At 47.8% G+C, this 18,895-nt stretch overlaps 1 protein-coding gene across 3 annotated transcripts in view; it reads left to right on the top strand.

The window, feature by feature from the left end:
• The window catches only part of kpnb3 (karyopherin (importin) beta 3), a 28,033-nt gene extending 10,506 nt beyond the window's left edge, over window positions 1-17,527 (top strand). For all 3 annotated transcript variants that reach the window (XM_079738088.1, XM_079738089.1, XM_079738090.1), the window contains 17 exons: window positions 970-1,076; window positions 4,572-4,696; window positions 5,615-5,704; window positions 6,832-7,005; window positions 7,406-7,624; window positions 8,835-8,918; window positions 9,056-9,188; window positions 9,550-9,671; window positions 10,079-10,175; window positions 10,917-11,089; window positions 11,460-11,571; window positions 11,823-11,878; window positions 12,290-12,412; window positions 13,349-13,568; window positions 14,716-14,944; window positions 15,091-15,232; window positions 16,247-17,527. In XM_079738088.1, coding sequence (XP_079594214.1) covers window positions 970-1,076; window positions 4,572-4,696; window positions 5,615-5,704; window positions 6,832-7,005; window positions 7,406-7,624; window positions 8,835-8,918; window positions 9,056-9,188; window positions 9,550-9,671; window positions 10,079-10,175; window positions 10,917-11,089; window positions 11,460-11,571; window positions 11,823-11,878; window positions 12,290-12,412; window positions 13,349-13,568; window positions 14,716-14,944; window positions 15,091-15,232; window positions 16,247-16,333 — 2,293 coding nt within the window. In that variant the 3' untranslated portion in view covers window positions 16,334-17,527. The remainder of the gene's footprint in view (window positions 1-969; window positions 1,077-4,571; window positions 4,697-5,614; window positions 5,705-6,831; window positions 7,006-7,405; window positions 7,625-8,834; window positions 8,919-9,055; window positions 9,189-9,549; window positions 9,672-10,078; window positions 10,176-10,916; window positions 11,090-11,459; window positions 11,572-11,822; window positions 11,879-12,289; window positions 12,413-13,348; window positions 13,569-14,715; window positions 14,945-15,090; window positions 15,233-16,246) is intronic.
• The last annotated feature ends 1,368 nt before the right edge of the window (window positions 17,528-18,895 follow it).

Consider the following 18,895-nt stretch of genomic DNA (forward strand, 5'->3'; position numbering starts at 1 on the left):
CTATGTTCTGCAAATAAGATCAACTACATTGTCACGTTCCCTGGGACTCACAACTATTGTAGTCAATGTGTAAAAAAAAACAAACACTTACTCTATGCTCAGACGTCTGTTTCTCCCGGCGGGCTTTGGCTGGCGTTTCCAGTTCACTTTCTGGGTCCGGATATATGTATCCAATGCCCAACTGTTCAGATGAGGAGTAAAGCCTGGGTGAGAGGTTACACACATGGCCCTGTCCTGGCCAGATTCAGCCATTTATTCTAGAAGAAACTGGCATCGCTGAAATTCGCTGCAGCACAGGAACTCTGTGTTAGTCTATAGGCGAACAGAGCAAACCGGCGCGCTCCTCGGCAACAGCTAAGGCTTGTTCAGCTGCAGCTGCAGCAGCCTCCTCCTCCTCTGTGTAAATTCTTCCTGGCTGTATTCTGGCTCGTACTAATAGCCCTGAATGTCCGAATCCACCCGTAGATTTTCAAAATCCATTTTGGCTGTTTCACATTGCAAATTTGTTCTCTAGCTAAACAGTGAAGAAACATGGCGGACATTGTGTTTACATCTCGTACGCGAGCTCCCGCCCCCCCTCATTCCTTATTGGTGGGCTGACAAATTTGCGGAACCAATGGGTGTAGTCCTCTAGTAGGCCCTTTTAGCAGGCAAGCAAAAGTTTTACTTGGATGACGTCAAACGCGACATTTGACGTCCTCTCTGGAGAAAATTAGATCAGGAAAGCTGTATATATAACATATATATATATATATATATATATATATATATATATATATATATATATATATATATATATATATATATATATATATATAACAATAGCATTTTATAATGTTACGCTGGTTCTGAATCGGTGAAGAATCCCTTTTAAGGGGCGCCTTCCTCTAGGGGTACCTCTGGGGGGGAGTGGTCCAGGCTGTGGGACCTTCGGGGGTACTGACCTGTCCCCCTCTCTCCCCTCCTTAGTAACGCAGTGGCTGGGGAGAGCGCTCTGGACCGCATCGCCTGTGGGCTGGGAGGCAAGATCGTCCTGCCCATGATCAAACAGCACATCATGACCATGCTCCAGAACCGTGAGTCTCTTCATTTACTATTAGGGCATCTAGCAGACGCTTTATCCAAAACGACTTACAACGGTTTATACACACATTCACACATCCACACACACGTTCGCACATTCATCCACACAGTCACCTATTCAAGCACACATTCACACACCCATTCACACACACGTTCACCCATTCACACACACGTTCACCCATTTACACACACGTTCACCCATTCACACACACGTTCACCCATTCACACACACACTCACCCATTCACACACGTGTTCACCCATTCACACACATGTTCACAAATCCACACACACGTTCACCGTTCCACACATAGGTTAACCCATTCATACACTCGTTCAACCGTTCATACACATTCACACATTCACCCACCGAAGGCGGAGTCGACCCCTCAGGGCGACAGCCAGCTGATCAGGAGCAGTCAGGGTGAGGCGTCTCGCTTAGGGACACCTCGACACTCAGCTAGGAGGAGCCGAGGATTGAACCAGCAACGTCACAGTCAACCCACTCTACCTCTTGAGCTGAGCCGACCCCGTCTTTATGTATTTCTTGGACTGAGAACGGCGTCTCGCGAAGGGGAGTGAACGCAAGCACCTTCTTAGTCACGGTGTTTTTTATTATTTTCACATACTGCTCGCAGATGATGTTTTTTAAAAATAGCCCCGTATCACCAGATGTCGCAGAACACGGATGTGGTCGGGGTGTGACAGTTGTGTTAGTATCGTAACGTAAACTCTTGAAAAGACGATGCTGGTCTGAGGATGAGACCATCGCAACATTTCTTTTGGCCTGGGTAAAACGACTGTTGGCTAGATCATTTGTCAACATATTTTCTTCCGCTTCTGGAAAGTACCGCTTTTGTGTGAGCGTGATTAGCTGTCACAAGCCTTTTGAAAATCGGGATTCTCCTGTCACAAGTGGGCGTGTCCAGCTAGATGATTGCTGTATAGATGAGAAACGTTTGATACAATCCATTGGTTATGCTGGGAGACAGATCTATCCATTGTACGTTTAGGTGGTCACGCCGACTTAAACACAGGAAGGCCAGCTTATCACATTCATACCTTTGGGCCTAACATCACCCCTTTAAAGGTCACATGGCATGCTACTGTATGGATGCTTTAATTTAGATATTAGTAGGCCCCAAACACAGTATTTGAAGACGTTCCTGAAATTCAGCCGTGGTGCAGAATTACAGCCACTACGAGCCAGTCGCACATTGAGCTTTCCCCAAATGTGCTGTTTCGGTGTCTGTAGCTTTAATGCAAACAAGGAGGAGAGAGGTGGGTCAAGGAGGAGGGTGGGGGTGTGGCCCTGAGCAGCTTGCAGCCACGGTACAATGCGCTCTGTTTACAGTGGGTGTGTATCTTTAGCCGTGTTCTGTAAATATTCTAGAACACACCGGAGTCCTGGAGCTCGATATCTAAATATTATCATATTATACATAGATATCTGTATATATTATCACGGCCAAAAGCTGTATGAGCCTCCAGACGATATTATGAATCTCAAACGACGGCGTCAGGTTCTCCGACGTCTCTGGTTCTTCCACGTCCATATCAATCTGAAGTAGACTGAACCACGACATGGAGGAGAAAGGGATTGTTGCCCGCGATTATTGACCGTGGTTGTCTCCCGCCGGAGCCTCGCTGTCGAGTGACCACCACCTCAGCAGCGGTCTGCGCTTAGGCACCACCGCCTCCTGCAGCGCCGAGGCGGTGGTCCCTCAGCAGCAGGAAGCAGGGCTCAAGCGGGAGACATTCGTGGCCGACAATCCCTTTCTCCTCTGTCGTGGTTCATGTACTTCAGGGAGTCTAAGCCAAAGTTCCTTTTCCCCCAATTCATTCTCAACCTTGGCTGAGTTAACCCTCACTACAAGTCTCGTTGTGGAAATACCAGAGACGAGAGTCCGACGTGTTATGCGCCATAACACCAACAGCAGAACGGTTATCCAAATAACATGGAAGTGTACAACACCTGCGTTACAAGTCCTGGAGCTCTATATCCAAATAATATCATATAATGCATAGATATCTATATCCTATAATACATATTTTCACGGCCAAAAGCTGTGTGCGCCTCCAGACATTATGAATTTTTTATGATATTATGAATCACAAACGACTTCGTCGGGTTCTCCGACGTCTCTAGTTCCACATTCCACATTCACTTCCACATCAATCTGAAGTAGACTGAACCGCGAGCTGCCTGCTGCCGGCTGGCCGCTGCTAGGCGGTGGTGCTTCGTGGCGGTGGTGCCTCGCGGCAACCGGCGGCAGGCAGCATGTCGCAGTTCATACTTCAGGGCCAAAGTTCCTTTCCCCCAATTCCTTCTCAACCATGGCTGAGACAACCCCAGCTACACTCTTGTTGTGGAAATACAAGAGACGTCAAAGAACCGACGTGTTATGCGCCATAACACCAACAGCAAACACTTGCCTTACAGTGTGTGTAATCACACACACACACACACACACACACACACACACACACACACACACACACACACACACACACACACACACACACACACACACACACACGGCGCTGCACGGTCGTGTCTCATTGGCGGGCAAAATTCTCTGGGCGGGCAAGGCAGAGAAAGGGGATGAGCTTAGATCCTTTATGACGGCATATGGGACCACATTCCAGATCAGCGCACTTGAGCCTCCGTTTTTTCAAAGGCGAGCAGAACACCTAGTGCTCGTTTTACACCGAACGCAAGTTTTAGCCACTGGGGGACCATAGGCAGGCTAGGGGAGCTCATATTTATGTTAGAAAACCTCATAAAGTGAGATTTTCATGCCATGGGACCTTTAAACACAAAGTCATCTTGCGGATCTATGTGTTGATAAATCCTTAAATAAACAAACGGATCATAATCTGTTGTGCAATTCTAAAACCATTCTAAAAGGCACTACACTTAGTTTAAGTCAGTTAAATGCCACCCAAGATGCAGAGAACAGGAAAAACGGGTGTCTTTTTAGATAAGAACAGACACTGACAATTAGGGATGGGCATGATTAATTGATGATCGATCATTGATTGTTAAGAATTTTGTCGATCACGTGATATCTTTTATCGATCAAAAGGAGGTTGCATTCCATAGTGTGAGAGCGGAACAGCCAAGCCGTTGCGTGTCTGTTTAATACAGATTTTGTCTTTTTGAATTGATTCCCGTGTTTAGTGCGCACTAAACGAGTTCGGTCCCATGGTGCAGACCTTTTGGGCTGTTGCGAAATCAAACCATCGAACTCGGGAGCGGACTAAACAGCCGGTCCGAGACCCAGCCGGAGAGGTGGTCTCGGTTCACTTAAAAACGAACCCTGGTGTGGTTCGCTCGAGATGTGAAAGCGAACGCACCTCGGGCCGATCAAGTTCTAAAAATCACATGCCTCTTTGGCCGTAACAGGCACCCGCTCAGCCGCGGTTAGGGTTAGTTAAACCCTTTATATTTTATATCGTTTATATTGCATATTACTCCCCCCCCCAGCGGACTGGAAGTATCGTCACGCCGGCCTCATGGCGCTGTCGGCCATCGGGGAGGGCTGCCACCAGCAGATGGAGGCCATCCTGAGCGAGATCGTCAGCTTCGTCCTGCTCTTCTGCTCCGACCCTGTAAGTGTCTGTCTGTCTGTCTGTCTGTCTGTCTGTCTGTCTGTCTGTCTGTCTGTCTGTCTGTCTCTGTGTGTGTGTGTGTGTGTGTGTAGGACCCCCCCTGGTCCCATTCGCATCGGCCTGTTGTCAATCATCAAGACCGAAGTGATCCCTCACACAAGAAAAGTTTGTTTACATTGAGGGCGTTCAACTGACGCTCTTATCCAAAGCCACTTGTAATAAGTACATTTGTCAGAAGAGAAACAGGGGTAACCCCCTCGTGATGATGAAGGAAACCCTTTTGCAGACTTCAACAAAAGAGTCCTCACCAGCCTCATCCAGGCCTCGGACAGCTTGTGTTGACATTAACTTTTACAGCGTTTATCAAACACTTTTATCCACAGCGACTTACAATAAGTCCATTAGTCAGAAGAAAGAGAAACAACAATATATCGCTGTCGGTACAGTAAGGATGTTCGTAAAACCAAGCGCTAACAATCACTACGTTAAACCATTCCCCATATACAACAGAGATAGCTCGGTTAAGACGCTAAACCATGCCAAGTACTGTTTTTTAGTTCCAGGACGTTCAAACATACAATAAGTGTGTACATTAAGTGCCAGGACGTACAGCACACAATAAGTGTGTACATTATGTGCCAGGACGTACAAACATACAATAAGTGCGTACATTAAGTGCAAGGACGTACATACAATAAGTGTGTACATTAGTGACTGGACGTACAAACATACAATAAGTGTGTACATTAAGTGCCAGGACGTACAACATCCCCATACATGTTTAAATCTCAGTGTTTGTATTTAAGCAGAAACTGATGTTTTCTTTTCAGTGATGGTTTAGCCGTCACAGACCCCCTATTCCTGCGCTGTTGCGGTCATGGTGGTTGAACTCTTCCCTGCCGTGTGTCTCTCCCCCAGCATCCCAGAGTCCGCTACGCTGCCTGTAACGCCATCGGACAGATGGCCACAGACTTTGCCCCAACCTTCCAGAAGAAGTTCCACGATAAGGTGAGGAGGCGAAAATATTGGTAACCGATCTGAACACTTTTTGATTTCCGATGGGAACACATTGTTTCTGATCGACCCATTGCAGTTGACCCCTAACCCCTGGCTGTCCCAAGCCCTAACATCCCAGCCACCTCCTGTGCGCAATACATTTTGCTCATCTCCCTGACTTATAAGGGTGTAAATCTCTGGTTTCATCACGATACAATGTTAAATCGATTCATTGGAAAACTATACGATATTTGCCAATATCGAAAGTCTGCTGCGATATGATTTCGATTCAGGGGAATGCGATCGATATGAGACGATATCACATGCCCATTTAACACAACATCTTACATTCACATCAACTCACTAAAAGCAACTTAATTATAATTTTGACATTTTATTTCTTTGCTCTTCCGTATATCTAAAACAATACATTTTTAATGCAAATAATAAAGTCCCACATTGCATTAAAGTGCAAAAGCTTTTTTATGGATTAACTTAGAGTAAAAAAAAAAAAAAAAAATTAAATAAAAGCGTACACTACAGCGATATGCATCAATGCAGTTGGATTGTTCGCCAATCAATCGATTTATCAATGTACATCGATGGATCGTTACACCCCTAGTATCAGCCTGTACTTGAGGAGAGGTGCAGGCCGCTGTTTGAAGAACATTTCTGAGGGGGGTATCATTAAGCCCAGGGTTGCGTTCTCAACTGAAACGGTTGCCTCGGTAATAACGTGTGCTGACAGTGGCAGGATCGTTCCACCCCTACTGACTATCCAGTTTAGGTTTCACACTTATTTATAATTCTTTTCATTTCTGTTAAAACTCGTTTTGTAATTTATTTTATTAAATGATCGGAACAACCCAATTTGTCCCGATCGGCCGGTTATTGATTGGAACACATTCAGTTCCAAGTTCTTAAAGTTTTTGTTTCCAATCAGCCAGTTATCGTTAACCAGAACAGAACACGTTTTGTTAGTGATCGGAACACGTTTTGTTTCTGATCGGCTCGTTATCGTGAACCGATTGGAACACATTCAGTTCCATCGGTCTGTTAATTTGTTCTGATCGTCCGTTTCGGTTGACCCCTGACCCCTGCCGCCCCCCTAACCTTCCCCCCTCCCCTCTCCCCCCCAGGTGATATCGGCCCTGCTTCAGACCATGGAAGACCAGACCAACCCCCGGGTGCAGGCCCACGCGGCCGCCGCCCTCATCAACTTCACAGAGGACTGCCCCAAGTCCCTGCTGGTGCCCTACCTGGAGAGCCTGGTGCAGCACCTGCACGTCATCATGGTGGCCAAGCTCCAGGAGGTGGGTCAGCTGGTCTGTCTCCGTCTCCATTCCTGTCTCTTGTCTCTCAGCTGATCCAGAACCTGGTCATGCTCCTGGGCTCTCTCTTTCCCTCTGTCTGTCTCTTTCTGTCTCCCTCGCTCTCTGTCTCTCTCTCTCACTCTCTCGCTCTCTTTCTGTCTGTCTGTCGTTCATTCTTTCTCTCCCCCCGAGGTTGATCCAGAACCTGTCCATACTCAGTCTTTCTCTCTCTCTGAACCTGTTCTTCATGCTCTCCCTCTCTCTCTCTCCGTCTCTGTGACTCTTTCTCTCTGTCTCTGTCTGTTTCTCCATCTCTCTCTCTCTCTCTCTCTCTCTCTCTCTCTCTCTCTCTCTCTCTCTCTCTGAACCTGTCCATAATCATAGTCTCTCTCTCTCCCAGTTGATCCAGAAGGGCACCAAATTGGTCCTCGAGCAGGTGGTGACCTCCATTGCCTCGGTGGCGGACACGGCGGAGGAGAAGTTTGTGCCGTACTACGACCTCTTCATGCCGTCGCTGAAGCACATCGTGGAGAATGCCGTCCAGAAGGAGCTCCGCCTCCTCCGGGGGAAGACCATCGAGTGCATCAGCCTCATCGGCCTGGCCGTCGGCAAGGAGAAGGTAACCGTGACGAACATGCTGACCCCGACGTACTCTGTACACGTTATTATGACTTTACACGCACCATCATTGACCTCATCGGCCTGGCCGTCGGCAAGGAGAAGGTAGCCGTGGCGACCACGTCCACGTAGTCCTCGCTGTTGGAGTGATGCTTCCGAAAAGGGTAGGACAAAATATTGCTATGGCGATATATCGTCACCCTTCTTCTTGCGATAGTATCTAATCTTTTACTCCTCAATATTGGCATGGCCCCCTAGAATCCAGTATCCATCGGACTCTCAAAAAGCCTAGAAAACAAAACTAATCTCCCCATCTGAATATGAATACATAATGACTGTGAAACAGTAAAGTGCTGGATTTCCGTCTTTATTCACGGACCAAACTAAGTTTTTCAGTGACTTGCCTTTGGCTAGTTAACTTCCGTTCAGGTTTCCCTCGTGTGTGTTAGTAGCGACGTCGGGAGCAGGGAAATCTCTTTAGACCGCCTTATTTTATTAATTAAAATATCAATATGGGGGCACTATTTCCTGTCGAACAATATTTGGCTACGATATTATATATATATCCTTGCTGAGAGCAAGAAGAAGGTTACCATTATTACCATTATACCATTATTGTTTCCATATTCCGATTCTTGCACTTGAGTATCAGCCGATGCTAAGTATATACCGATCTAGCATTAGCACTAGAGATTTTCCTTCCCGATACCAGTTCCGATTTCCTGAACCTCCTTTCCTGAGTATCGATACTGATACAGCATCTAGCGTTGTAACCACTAACAGTATTTGTTCTTATTGAAGGGGTGTCTTTCGGTGACACCAATGTATAATCGGTTCACTTAATGTTTCCGAACTAGATTAGCATTAATAACCTATAAGTATAATAATACATATGTATTCTTGTAGTTGTAGCTGTAGTTGTAGCGTCGATGCATCCATTTGGGTGGCGACTTGGTAGCTCGAACACACGTAGATCGGAGATGGCGCGTTTCCCACTCCGACAATTAAGGAACGCAGCATAGCAGTGCAGCATAGTAGGGATATCAGATTCTCCTTTCTTTGTCTGTAGTTCACCTCCTGTGTAGAGCTAACCCCTGGGTTTCTCTTTTGTCTGTAGTTCACCTCCTGTGTAGATCTAACCCCTTGGTTTCTCTCTGTCTGTAGTTCACCTCCTGTGTAGAGCTAACCCCTGGGTTTCTCTCTGTCTGTAGTTCATGCCCGATGCCTCGGCCGTGATGCAGCTGCTGCTGAAGACCCAGACTGACTTCAACGACCTAGAGGACGACGACCCCCAGGTGGGTACCCCTACCGTCTCCCCTCTCCTCCTCCCAGCTCCCCCCTCCTCCCACCTCAACAAAGTGTGTGTTTGTTCTTGACTGTGTGTGTGTGTGTGTGTTCTTGATTGTCTGTCTGATCCTAACTTGTGTCTCAGATCTCCTACATGATCTCAGCGTGGGCACGCATGTGTAAGATCCTGGGGAAGGAGTTCCAGCAGTACCTCCCCGTGGTGATGGGGCCGCTAATGAAGACCGCCTCCATCAAGCCCGAGGTTGCTCTGCTGGACAGTAAGTCACCAACCACCACGTGGACTAGAGCCCTACTGATACTTTGTTACCAACCCCCCCCCAAACCACCATTGAAGACCACCACTAGAGCCCTACCGATACTGGGTTTGAGATATAGATACAACTTATTATCCTACCCCCTCCCCCCAACCGAAGACCAGAGCGAGGGTTGTGTGTGTGAAGCTAACCCTCTCCCTTTCCCTTTCCTCCTCCTCTACCTCTCATTCTTCTTCCTCCTCTCCCTCTCCCTTCCTCCTCCTCTCCCTCTCCCTTCCTCCTCTTATACCTCTCCCTTCCTCTACCTCGCTCCTTCCTTCCTTCTCCTCTACTCTCCTCCTCCTCCTCCTACCCCCCCGTCCAGCCCAGGACATGGAGAATATCTCTGAGGACGACGGCTGGGAGTTTGTGAACCTGGGCGACCAGCAGAGCTTCGGCATCAAGACGGCAGGCCTGGAGGAGAAGGCCACCGCCTGCCAGATGCTGGTGAGGACCGGCTGTCTCACTTTCTGTCACTCTCTCAACCACACAGTCTCACTCTCAAATGCTCACTCACTCTCCCCACGATCACACTATTGCTCTCTTTCTCCGTCACTCCCTCAAACGCTCTCATTCACTTTCTACCTCACTTTCTCCATCACTCTCTCTCTAACACTCTCTATCTCAAAGGCTCTCACTCTTTAGCTCTCAAACAACCACTCTCTCTCTCAAAACACTCTCACTCTCTATTCCTCTCCCGTTGAATCCCCTCGATGCGTCGCCGTGGATACCATGTGTGTTTAACCTTGTTCCCTCCCTGATGCTCCAGGTGTGTGTAACCTCCCCCCCTCCTCCAGGTGTAATGCTGTGTGTAACCTTGCTCCTCCCCCCTCACCCTCCCCCCTCTCCTCCAGGTGTGTTACGCCAAGGAGCTGAAGGAGGGCTTTGTGGAGTACACGGAGCAGGTGGTGAAGCTCATGGTACCGCTGCTCAAGTTCTACTTCCACGATGATATCCTTTCACCTCTGACCTGCTCTCTGACCCTGAGGACCCGACCTCTGACTCCTTCGACCCCCTCTGACCCTCCCCGCCCCGGCCCCCCGGGTCGTCAGCCATGTTGAGGTGTGGGCTGGTGGTTGTTAAGCACCTGGTCTACTGAGGAAGCTCCACCTGCTAACGATAGTTGGTGACAAGTGAGCAACTTGCTAATGATAGTTAGCCACTTGAATTGTTGACTTGCTAACGATAGTCAGCGACTTGACTTGTTGACTTGCTACCGATAGTTATCGTCTTGACTTGTTGACTTGCTAATGATAGTTAGCGACTTGGGTTGCTGACTTGCTAACGATAGTTAGCAACTTGCTGACTTGCTAACGATAGTAAGCGTCTTGACTTGTTGACTTGCTAATGATAGTTAGCCACTTGTAGGGATACTTAGCTACTTGCTGACTTGCTAAAGATAGTTAGCGTCTTGACTTGTTGACTTGCCAAAGATAGTTAATGATAGTTAGCGACTTGCTAGGGATACTAAGCAACTTGCTGACTTGCTAAACTTGCTAGTTAGCGTCTTGAGTTGTTGACTTGCCATCGTCACTTTTCAATGACGGCGATAGTTTTTGCAATTTGCTAGAGATGGTCACGGCTGACGATCGCTCACAAGAGGGGAGTTGAAATTATGACTAAGTGAAATCCATGTCGTCGTCGATGCACTGCCCCAAGGTCCCGAGTGTTGTTCCTTGATCCCCCCTGTACGTGTGCGCGTGGCGGCGGCGGAGTCCATGCCCCTCCTGCTGGAGTGTGCGCGGGTGCGGGGTCCCGACTACCTCACACAGATGTGGCACTTCATGTGCGACGCGCTCATCAAGTCCATCGGCACCGAGCCCGACTCCGACGTGCTGTCAGAGATCATGCACGCCTTCGCCAAGGTGAGCGCCCCTCCGTACCTTAGCTAACGGCGTACCTCCGCTAATGCTAAGAGGCTGTGATTGGTTAGGAGTTTACTAAAAGTAACTAATGCCCGACAGTGGGAGAGTGAGAGTGTCTGAGAGTGTCTTCGTCTGAGAGCGTGTTGGTGGGTGAGGGAGTGTGTGTCGGTGGGTAAATTAATGTCACCGTGGCCACTGGCTGTGTCTCCTCCTCCCTGTGCCGCTCACCGACCCCCTGCTGTTGCGTCCTGTTGTGTCTCCTCCACCGACCCCCTGCTGTCTCCTCCCCCCTGCTTACCGACCCCCTTCTGTGGTGTTCTGTTGTGTCTCCTCCACCGACCCCCCTGCCTTGTCTCTCTCACCCCTGCAGTGTGTGGAGCTGATGGGCGATGGCTGTCTGAACACAGAGCACTTTGAGGAGCTGGGAGGCATCCTGAAGGGCAAGCTGGAGGAGCACTTCAAGAACCAGGAGCTCAGACAAGGTGAGGACCCCTACCAGTCAACCTGCTCCACCTCCTGAGCCTCAAAGCTGTCGATTTCATGCTAACCAGACATGAAATGTTTTGGACAAGTAATTTATTAACAATTATTATCAATATGGTAAAAAGTATACGTTAATTATACACCAGTCAAACGACCTCGTGACACATCAGATGTCAGGTCAGATGTTGTGGAGGACTCCCCTGGGAGTGTGTTTAATCCAACACCTCCTCCTGTCTCCTCTCCATCACAGCCAAGCGGCAGGACGAGGACTACGACGAGCAGGTGGAGGAGACATTACAGGACGAGGTGAGACCAGCCCCGCCGTCCTCCCCCTCAGCAGTCATCCATTCACCGTCCTAAACACTGCGGTCACAACCCACACGCTGTGTGGAGCAGGGATTCTTTAAGCTAGAGGGCTCCCCACAATTCAATATCATCATGATGCAGCCTAAAATACTTCATACAGGAATCAAACTAACATCTGGTGTGTAAGTTCTGTGCTAGATTCATTAGCAGACATGCTAATGGGGCCAACTGAATATAAATTATAATCTGAAACCTAACCTGCTTCCAGGATGAAAATGTATTAATTGCATTTATAGAGCGCTTTTCTAGGTACCCAAAAGGTGTCTCTGTAAAAGAGTGTCTGTCTGTAACCATGTCTGTGTGTTTATATGTGTGTGTCACCTCATCCACTGACCCTCCTGCCCCCTGTAGGATGAGAACGACGTGTACATCCTGACCAAGGTGTCTGACATCCTGCACTCGGTGTTCAGCGCCTACAAGGAGAAGGTGCTGCCCTGGTTCGAGCAGCTCATGCCCCTCATTGTGCAGCTCATCGTGAGTCTCCTCCACACTCAACTGACTTAAGACTGTATTAAGTCACTTTTCTCCTCCACACTACACTGACTCAAGACTGTCTTAAGTCCCTTCTCGCCTCCACACTCCACTGAGTCTATCTTAAGTCCCTTTTCGCCTCCACACTCCACTGACTTGAGTCCGTCTTAAGTCCCTTCTCGCCTCCAGACTTCGCTGACTTAAGACTTGCTTAAGTCCCTTCTCACCTTCACACTCCAGCGACTCAAGAATGTTTCAAGTCCCTTCTCGCCTCCACACTACACTGACTTAAGACTGTTTTCAGGCCCTTCTCTCCTACACACTACGCTGACTTATGACAATCTTAAGTCCCTTCTCTCAACCAAACTCCACTGACTTAAGGCTGAAGTCCTTTCTCGCCTCTACACTCCACTGGTCTTACTGGTCTTAAGTCTTACTCCATAATGAGTAACTTCATGATAATTGAGTGCCATCGTCAACGGCGTCTCGTAGAGGCTTTTTATATATTTTAACGTTTCAAATTCAGGATTGGGGTCTCATCATGGTTTTATTGTGTAGCCCGTCGGTTATAGGAAGTCTCAAAGGGCCTCACAGGCTGCGTTTGATGGCCGCAAGGAAGGAAGGAACCAAGGAAGGACTTCTTTCCTTCCATCCATTGAAGGAGCCAAGGAAGGAAGTGTCTTCCTCCAAGGAAGCAACACAAGGATGGCTCCTCCCTCCCAGGGACGCCAATTCCATCCAATAACCACCAATTGAATCCTAGACGACAGCGGCGTATTAAATCACAGAGTTCACAACACTGTGCTGACCCTTCACTTCGCTGTTGGTGTCTGACCTCTGACCTCCCCCCCAGTGCCCCAGCCGTCCGTGGACGGACTGGCAGTGGGGGCTGTGTATCTTCTGACCTCTGACCTCTCTCCCTCTCTCGTTCCCCCCCAGTGCCCCAGCCGTCCTTGGGCGGACCGGCAGTGGGGGCTGTGTATCTTCGACGACGTGGTAGAGCACTGCAGCCCCACCTCCTTCAAGTACGCGGACCTGTTCCTGCGGCCCATGCTGCAGTCCCTGGTGGACGCCAGCCCCGAGGTCAGGCAGGCCGGGGCCTACGGCGTGGGCGTCATGGCGCAGTACGGCGGCGAGAGCTACCGGCCCTTCTGCACCGGTGAGTGGGCGCGGTGACCGGAGAGTGACTGAGAGTGAAGAGTGTGGTGGAGGCTGAGTGTGGTGGTGGAGGCTGAGTGTGGTGGTGGAGGCTGAGTGTGGTGGTGGAGGCTGAGTGTGGTGGTGGAGGCTGAGTGTGGTGGTGGAGGCTGAGTGTGGTGGTGGAGGCTGAGTGACATCCCGAGGGAGAGCTGCTGAGCGGATTACAGAGTCAGAGTAGTAATCTTTGGCTAAAGGGTCCGGGTGGAACTCCGACTTCAAGTTTTAAATTCTGCATCGCAAAACAAGCCTTTACATTCGCCATATTAACACTGTGTACGCCACATTTAAGAACCGCGGTACACCTCTGTAACCGCACCGAAATGCCTGTACTGTGACGGTTCGGTACAAATACGTGTAACGTTACATCCCTACTGAGTTAGTGGGGGAGACGGGATGGATGGAGGGTGGGATGGGTCTGGGCTGTGTTTTTGGTGTTGCAGCAAAGTGTGTTGTAAGGATGGATAGACTTGTGCGACGTTAGTATTTTAAACTATGTCCTTCCAAGACAACCCCCCTTACTAATACAGTAACGGTGATGAAACGATGTAGATTACTATGTTGACGATCATATGAAACAGTCGGTCTTGTTTAAAACCCAATTAAAAAAAAAAGCATTTGGGTTCACCGTCTCTTTAATTTGGCGCCCCATCTGCTTGGAAATTCCTCCAGAAATACAGAACTGATCTCATTTGATGCCTTTGGCTCGTTACATAAGGATTTATTGTGTAGAACTATTGGAAAATGTAACTCGGTATAACTCCTTACTCGAAATCCCCAAACTGTCTTTTAATTGTGTGTAAAATAAAATAATAAAAACATTCTGGTTGAATTTGAGCTGAAAAAGGGTGAGGCTGGATTCCGGGTTGGACAATGTAGTGATATATGTACTGATTTGCATTATTTACCTTCAATACGGTCCTGCTGTTTCACTTTCTGCCTCACAACAAGCTGCTGAATGCCCATTAGAAATGGAAGTAATAGTAAGAAATGCCATCAAAACATCGCAAACAACAAGGAATTCAAGCTTACATAACTAATATGCAACCTGCACAGCTAACCAAAAAGGGTGAGGCTTACATTCCAACCCTTGTGTGTCTCCCCCCCAGAGGCGATCGCGCTGCTGGTGGGCGCCATCCAGGCAGCGGAGTCGCGCTCAAAGGAGAACGTCAACGCCACTGAGAACTGCATCTCGGCTGTGGGCAAGGTGATGCGTTTCAGGCCCGAGTGCGCCAACGTCACCGAGATCCTTCCCCATTGGCTGGCCTGGCTGCCACTCAACGAGGACAAGGAGGAGGCGGCCCACACCTTCGACTTCCTGTGTGACCTCATCGAGAGGTAGGCTCCTCTCCCACAACGAGCCGTTTTGTGTGTGTTGGAGAGTGAGAGAGGGGTGGGTGGGAGAGTTTGAGGGAGGGAGAGAGTGAGGGAGGGAGGGAGGAGAGAGAGTAAAAGGTTATATCTTTTTCCTTTCGTAACCACAGCAACAACCCCATCGTCCTCGGACCGGACAACTCCAACCTCCCCAAGATCTTCCTCATCATCGCCGAGGGTGTGGCCAACGAGTCTGTGAAGAGCGAGGACGCCTGCAGCAAGCGGCTGGCCAACGTGGTCCGACAGGTCCAGGTAAGTCTCACCTCTTCTGAGACCGGTCAGGGGCGGGATGGAGCTCAGGAGGTTGGCTGGTAACCGCAAGGTTGCTAGTTCGATCCCCGGCTCCTCCTAGCTGGGCGTCGAGGTGTTCCTGAGTGAGACGCCTCACCCTGACTGCTCCTGACCAGCTGGCTGTCGCCCTGAGGGTCCACTCCGCCGTCGGGGTGTGAATGGGTGAATGTATGCATGAATGACATGAATGACAATAAAGAGATTCTGATTCTGAATGGGTGAATGTCAATATTGTAAAGTGCTTTTTTATTTAACCTTTATTTAACCAGGAGAAAAACCTATTGAGATTAAAAATCTCTTTTTCAATGATTACCTGGCCAAGACAGGCAGCAGCACAATGAACCACAGTTACAGACAAACAGTTTCAGACAAACACTCAGGGACAAACATTTAAATAGCACTAAAATAAAGCAAATCAATTCACACTGCATCAATCTTAAAAGACCCATTTCTTTAACCGGAGGGCTTTGAGTGGACACTGGTCAGAAAAGCGCAGTATAAATGCAGTTTATTTACCGTTTAAATATAGTTTAATCGCCAACCCTAATGTGACGATACAATTTTATTTAGTAGACGTTTAAATTCATTCCTTACTAAAAGTAATTCATAGTTTTTATTAACACCCCACTACTTTTTATAGTTAATAATATAAATAAATAGTTAGATGGGTCACACCTGATTGTTGTGATGAGGTTTTTCGGACCAGCACTCACATTTTGTCTGCACAAACGCGATAGAAGGATTACGATAAATGTTTACTTTTGATTTCTAGATGTTTCATGAAGCCTTTATTTGATCAGAAAGTCTCATCGAGGTGAATCTCTTCTGAACGAGACATGAAACGATTACAAATGCGTAAAATATAAGATACTATAACGAAGATATAACTTTCTATGTAATAATTTTCAAATAAACCTTCCTTTAGTGTGTTATTCTCGCTGTGGTTGCCGGTTCTAATCCCGTCTCTCTCCTCAGACGTCGGGCGGCCTGTGGACGCAGTGTATCTCCTCCCTCAACGAGGCCCAGACGAAAGCCCTACAGAGTCTGCTTAGCAGCGCCTGAGTCCCCGTCTCCCCCTCCTCTCCCCTCTCCCCCAGACCCCCCCACCATCGTCGCCACTGCTCCCATTTTAACGTGAAATAAAGTCAAAACATCCAGAGCCGGGAAAACCTCCCTCCCTCCGCTCATGAGCACTTCCTCTTCCTCCTGCTGCGAACTCCGTGTGAATGGACTTCTACACAAACACACACACACACACCCCCCCCCCACCCCTCCCTCCCACCCCAGCGCTACACTCTCACCCTCCTCCACCCCACCCTTTCCTGACACGAATCTCGGCCGGACGGGAGGCAGAGCCAGCTGGACACGGAGGAAAATAAGCTCCCACGCTGCGACATTTTGTGTTTTTTGTTTTGAAGGCGATGTCGACCAATCGAAGGCCTCCTCCTCCTCCACCGCTCCCGCCCCCTCCCACGAGCAGACTCTACCCCGGCCTCGACGGAGCGCCGTTTGTCTAACGATCCGAAAGCAGATTAATTGTCTCGTATCTGGACTATTTGTTTTTTCTTCTTTTTGGGGGAAGCTATTTGTTTTAAGGGGTTTATACATATATATTTTTTTCCTTTCACGTGTTGCCCAGTGGAAACCAGTGAAACCATTGGAGGGAGGGGGGAGTCTCTGGTCGTCTGGGTCCCGGATGGAGACTGGACATTCAGGAGGACTCGGACCGAGAGGGGAATGTGCATGTGTGGCCGCCGCCGCCTGTGAATTTACTTTTTATTTGTCATATTTTGTTTTTGGTTTACGCCCAGTATGGGACTGGGAAGAGGTCTTGATGGACTGGGAAGAGGTCTTGATTGACTACTGCTTTGATGAGGGGGGGAGGGGGGCTTCTGAAGGGGGCTAAGTGCTAACCCCCGTGTTAGTAGCAGCGCAATTCTAACGACTTAGAAACCCAGGGAGAGATGGTCGCCCAAACCCTGGCTTGGTCCGGCAAAACTCGCGTCGAAGCCCAGGTGGAGTTCAAAGGTGTCAAAGTGTCTCGTTTTAGAACGGTTTTGATAGTACTAGGGAGTTCTGGCGAGGGAGAGCAATAACCTTTATTAGTTGCCGGTCTCTGGCACGCTGTCGGGGATCGAACTCAGTTCAGAGAACCTCTGTTCGGGAAATGTTTCGCTGCCAACTGCTGATTGGTTTAGAGGCTGAAGGTGTTTGATGGAATTACACGAATTAATACCAAGAATAAATTCCAACTGAAAGAACTGTCTTTTTCTGTTTGCATCTCTGTGTTTGTGTTTTATGCCAGGTACCTTGGGTCAAAATATTATTTTCAATATGTAAAAAAATAGGTCATTAATATATTTATGACGTTACTTTGTATTTCTTAGGAAGGCAACCAACAGTTTGCTAATGTTAAATTCCTTAACAGGTTAGGGTCAATTACAATCCATTGAAACTTATTTAAATGATGTGCCATAAAATACCGGTACATCTTTTTGTGTAGCCATGTGGATATGGGGTCAGAACGGTCTCATTAATAATGAATGCACAGAAGGATTCACAAATGTCTTTTGGGATTTATTTATAAATGACTCTTCTCACAAATACATTTCAATGCACACACAAATTGATATCGGTATGTATAAATGTAAAATAAATCCATAAACAACAATTTTCACAAACACATTTCTGATCCACAGTAGTAATTTATATATAAATCACAAAATACATTTGTGAATCCTTCTCTGTGCATTCATTATTAATGAGACTGTTCTGACCTCATATGTGGACGCTATATATATTTAATAAATATATTTTTGCCTAAAATAAATCATTCTGTATTCTTTTAAATATATTGCCGGAACTTTTTCAGAAGGTTTTTAACTAGTTACACGCAGGAAACTACAGACAATACACCATTTTATTGGCGAACGACATTTGACGACGAATTCCTAGAAGTGTCCGTGATTGGCGGATGCAATCCATGCAGGTGATTGACAGCCGTGTGAGTCTGTCGCAGGTCGAGGGGCCGACCAGCCCCCTGATACCACCGAGCCGACGATGTGCCCGCGCTCTCACACGACCAACAGGCGCATGGTAGACAGCTGCAGTTCGCCGAACTCCGTTCCTGCATGTAAGGTTACAATACGCTATTTAATAATTTAATTATTATCGTTTAATGTTTACTGGATCATGAAAAATAAACAAACAAATTAGTGCGAAGTTGGAAGTTTTAATTGTTAAATTTAAATCCTACTCACGTTAGCCGCCTCGAGTTCAGGTTCAAGGTGAAGAAGTTGGCGACTTTTTCGCAAATATGACTTTAAATTCCGGGCGAACACACATTTAAGGGTTATCTGTCGTCTATTTAACTAACTTTCACACTATTAAACCTGATAACGTTACGTTTTCGCCGCTAACTGAAGTTGGCCGCTAACTAAGGCTGCTAGCTAAGGCCACATGGAACATTCGCGGCCCACGCCGCTAGCTTACTAGCTTACGTCGGACCTTTCGCCCATCACCTACACGTGTTTTAATAGTCTGGTGTTTCCCCGTCAATTTTATATATATTAAGGATTAGATGTATAATCTAATATATTTAAAATGATTAAACCTTTCCTTTTG

This window comes from Pollachius pollachius (assembly GCF_949987615.1).
Source record: "Pollachius pollachius genome assembly, chromosome: 6".
Lineage (NCBI taxonomy): Eukaryota > Metazoa > Chordata > Actinopteri > Gadiformes > Gadidae > Pollachius > Pollachius pollachius.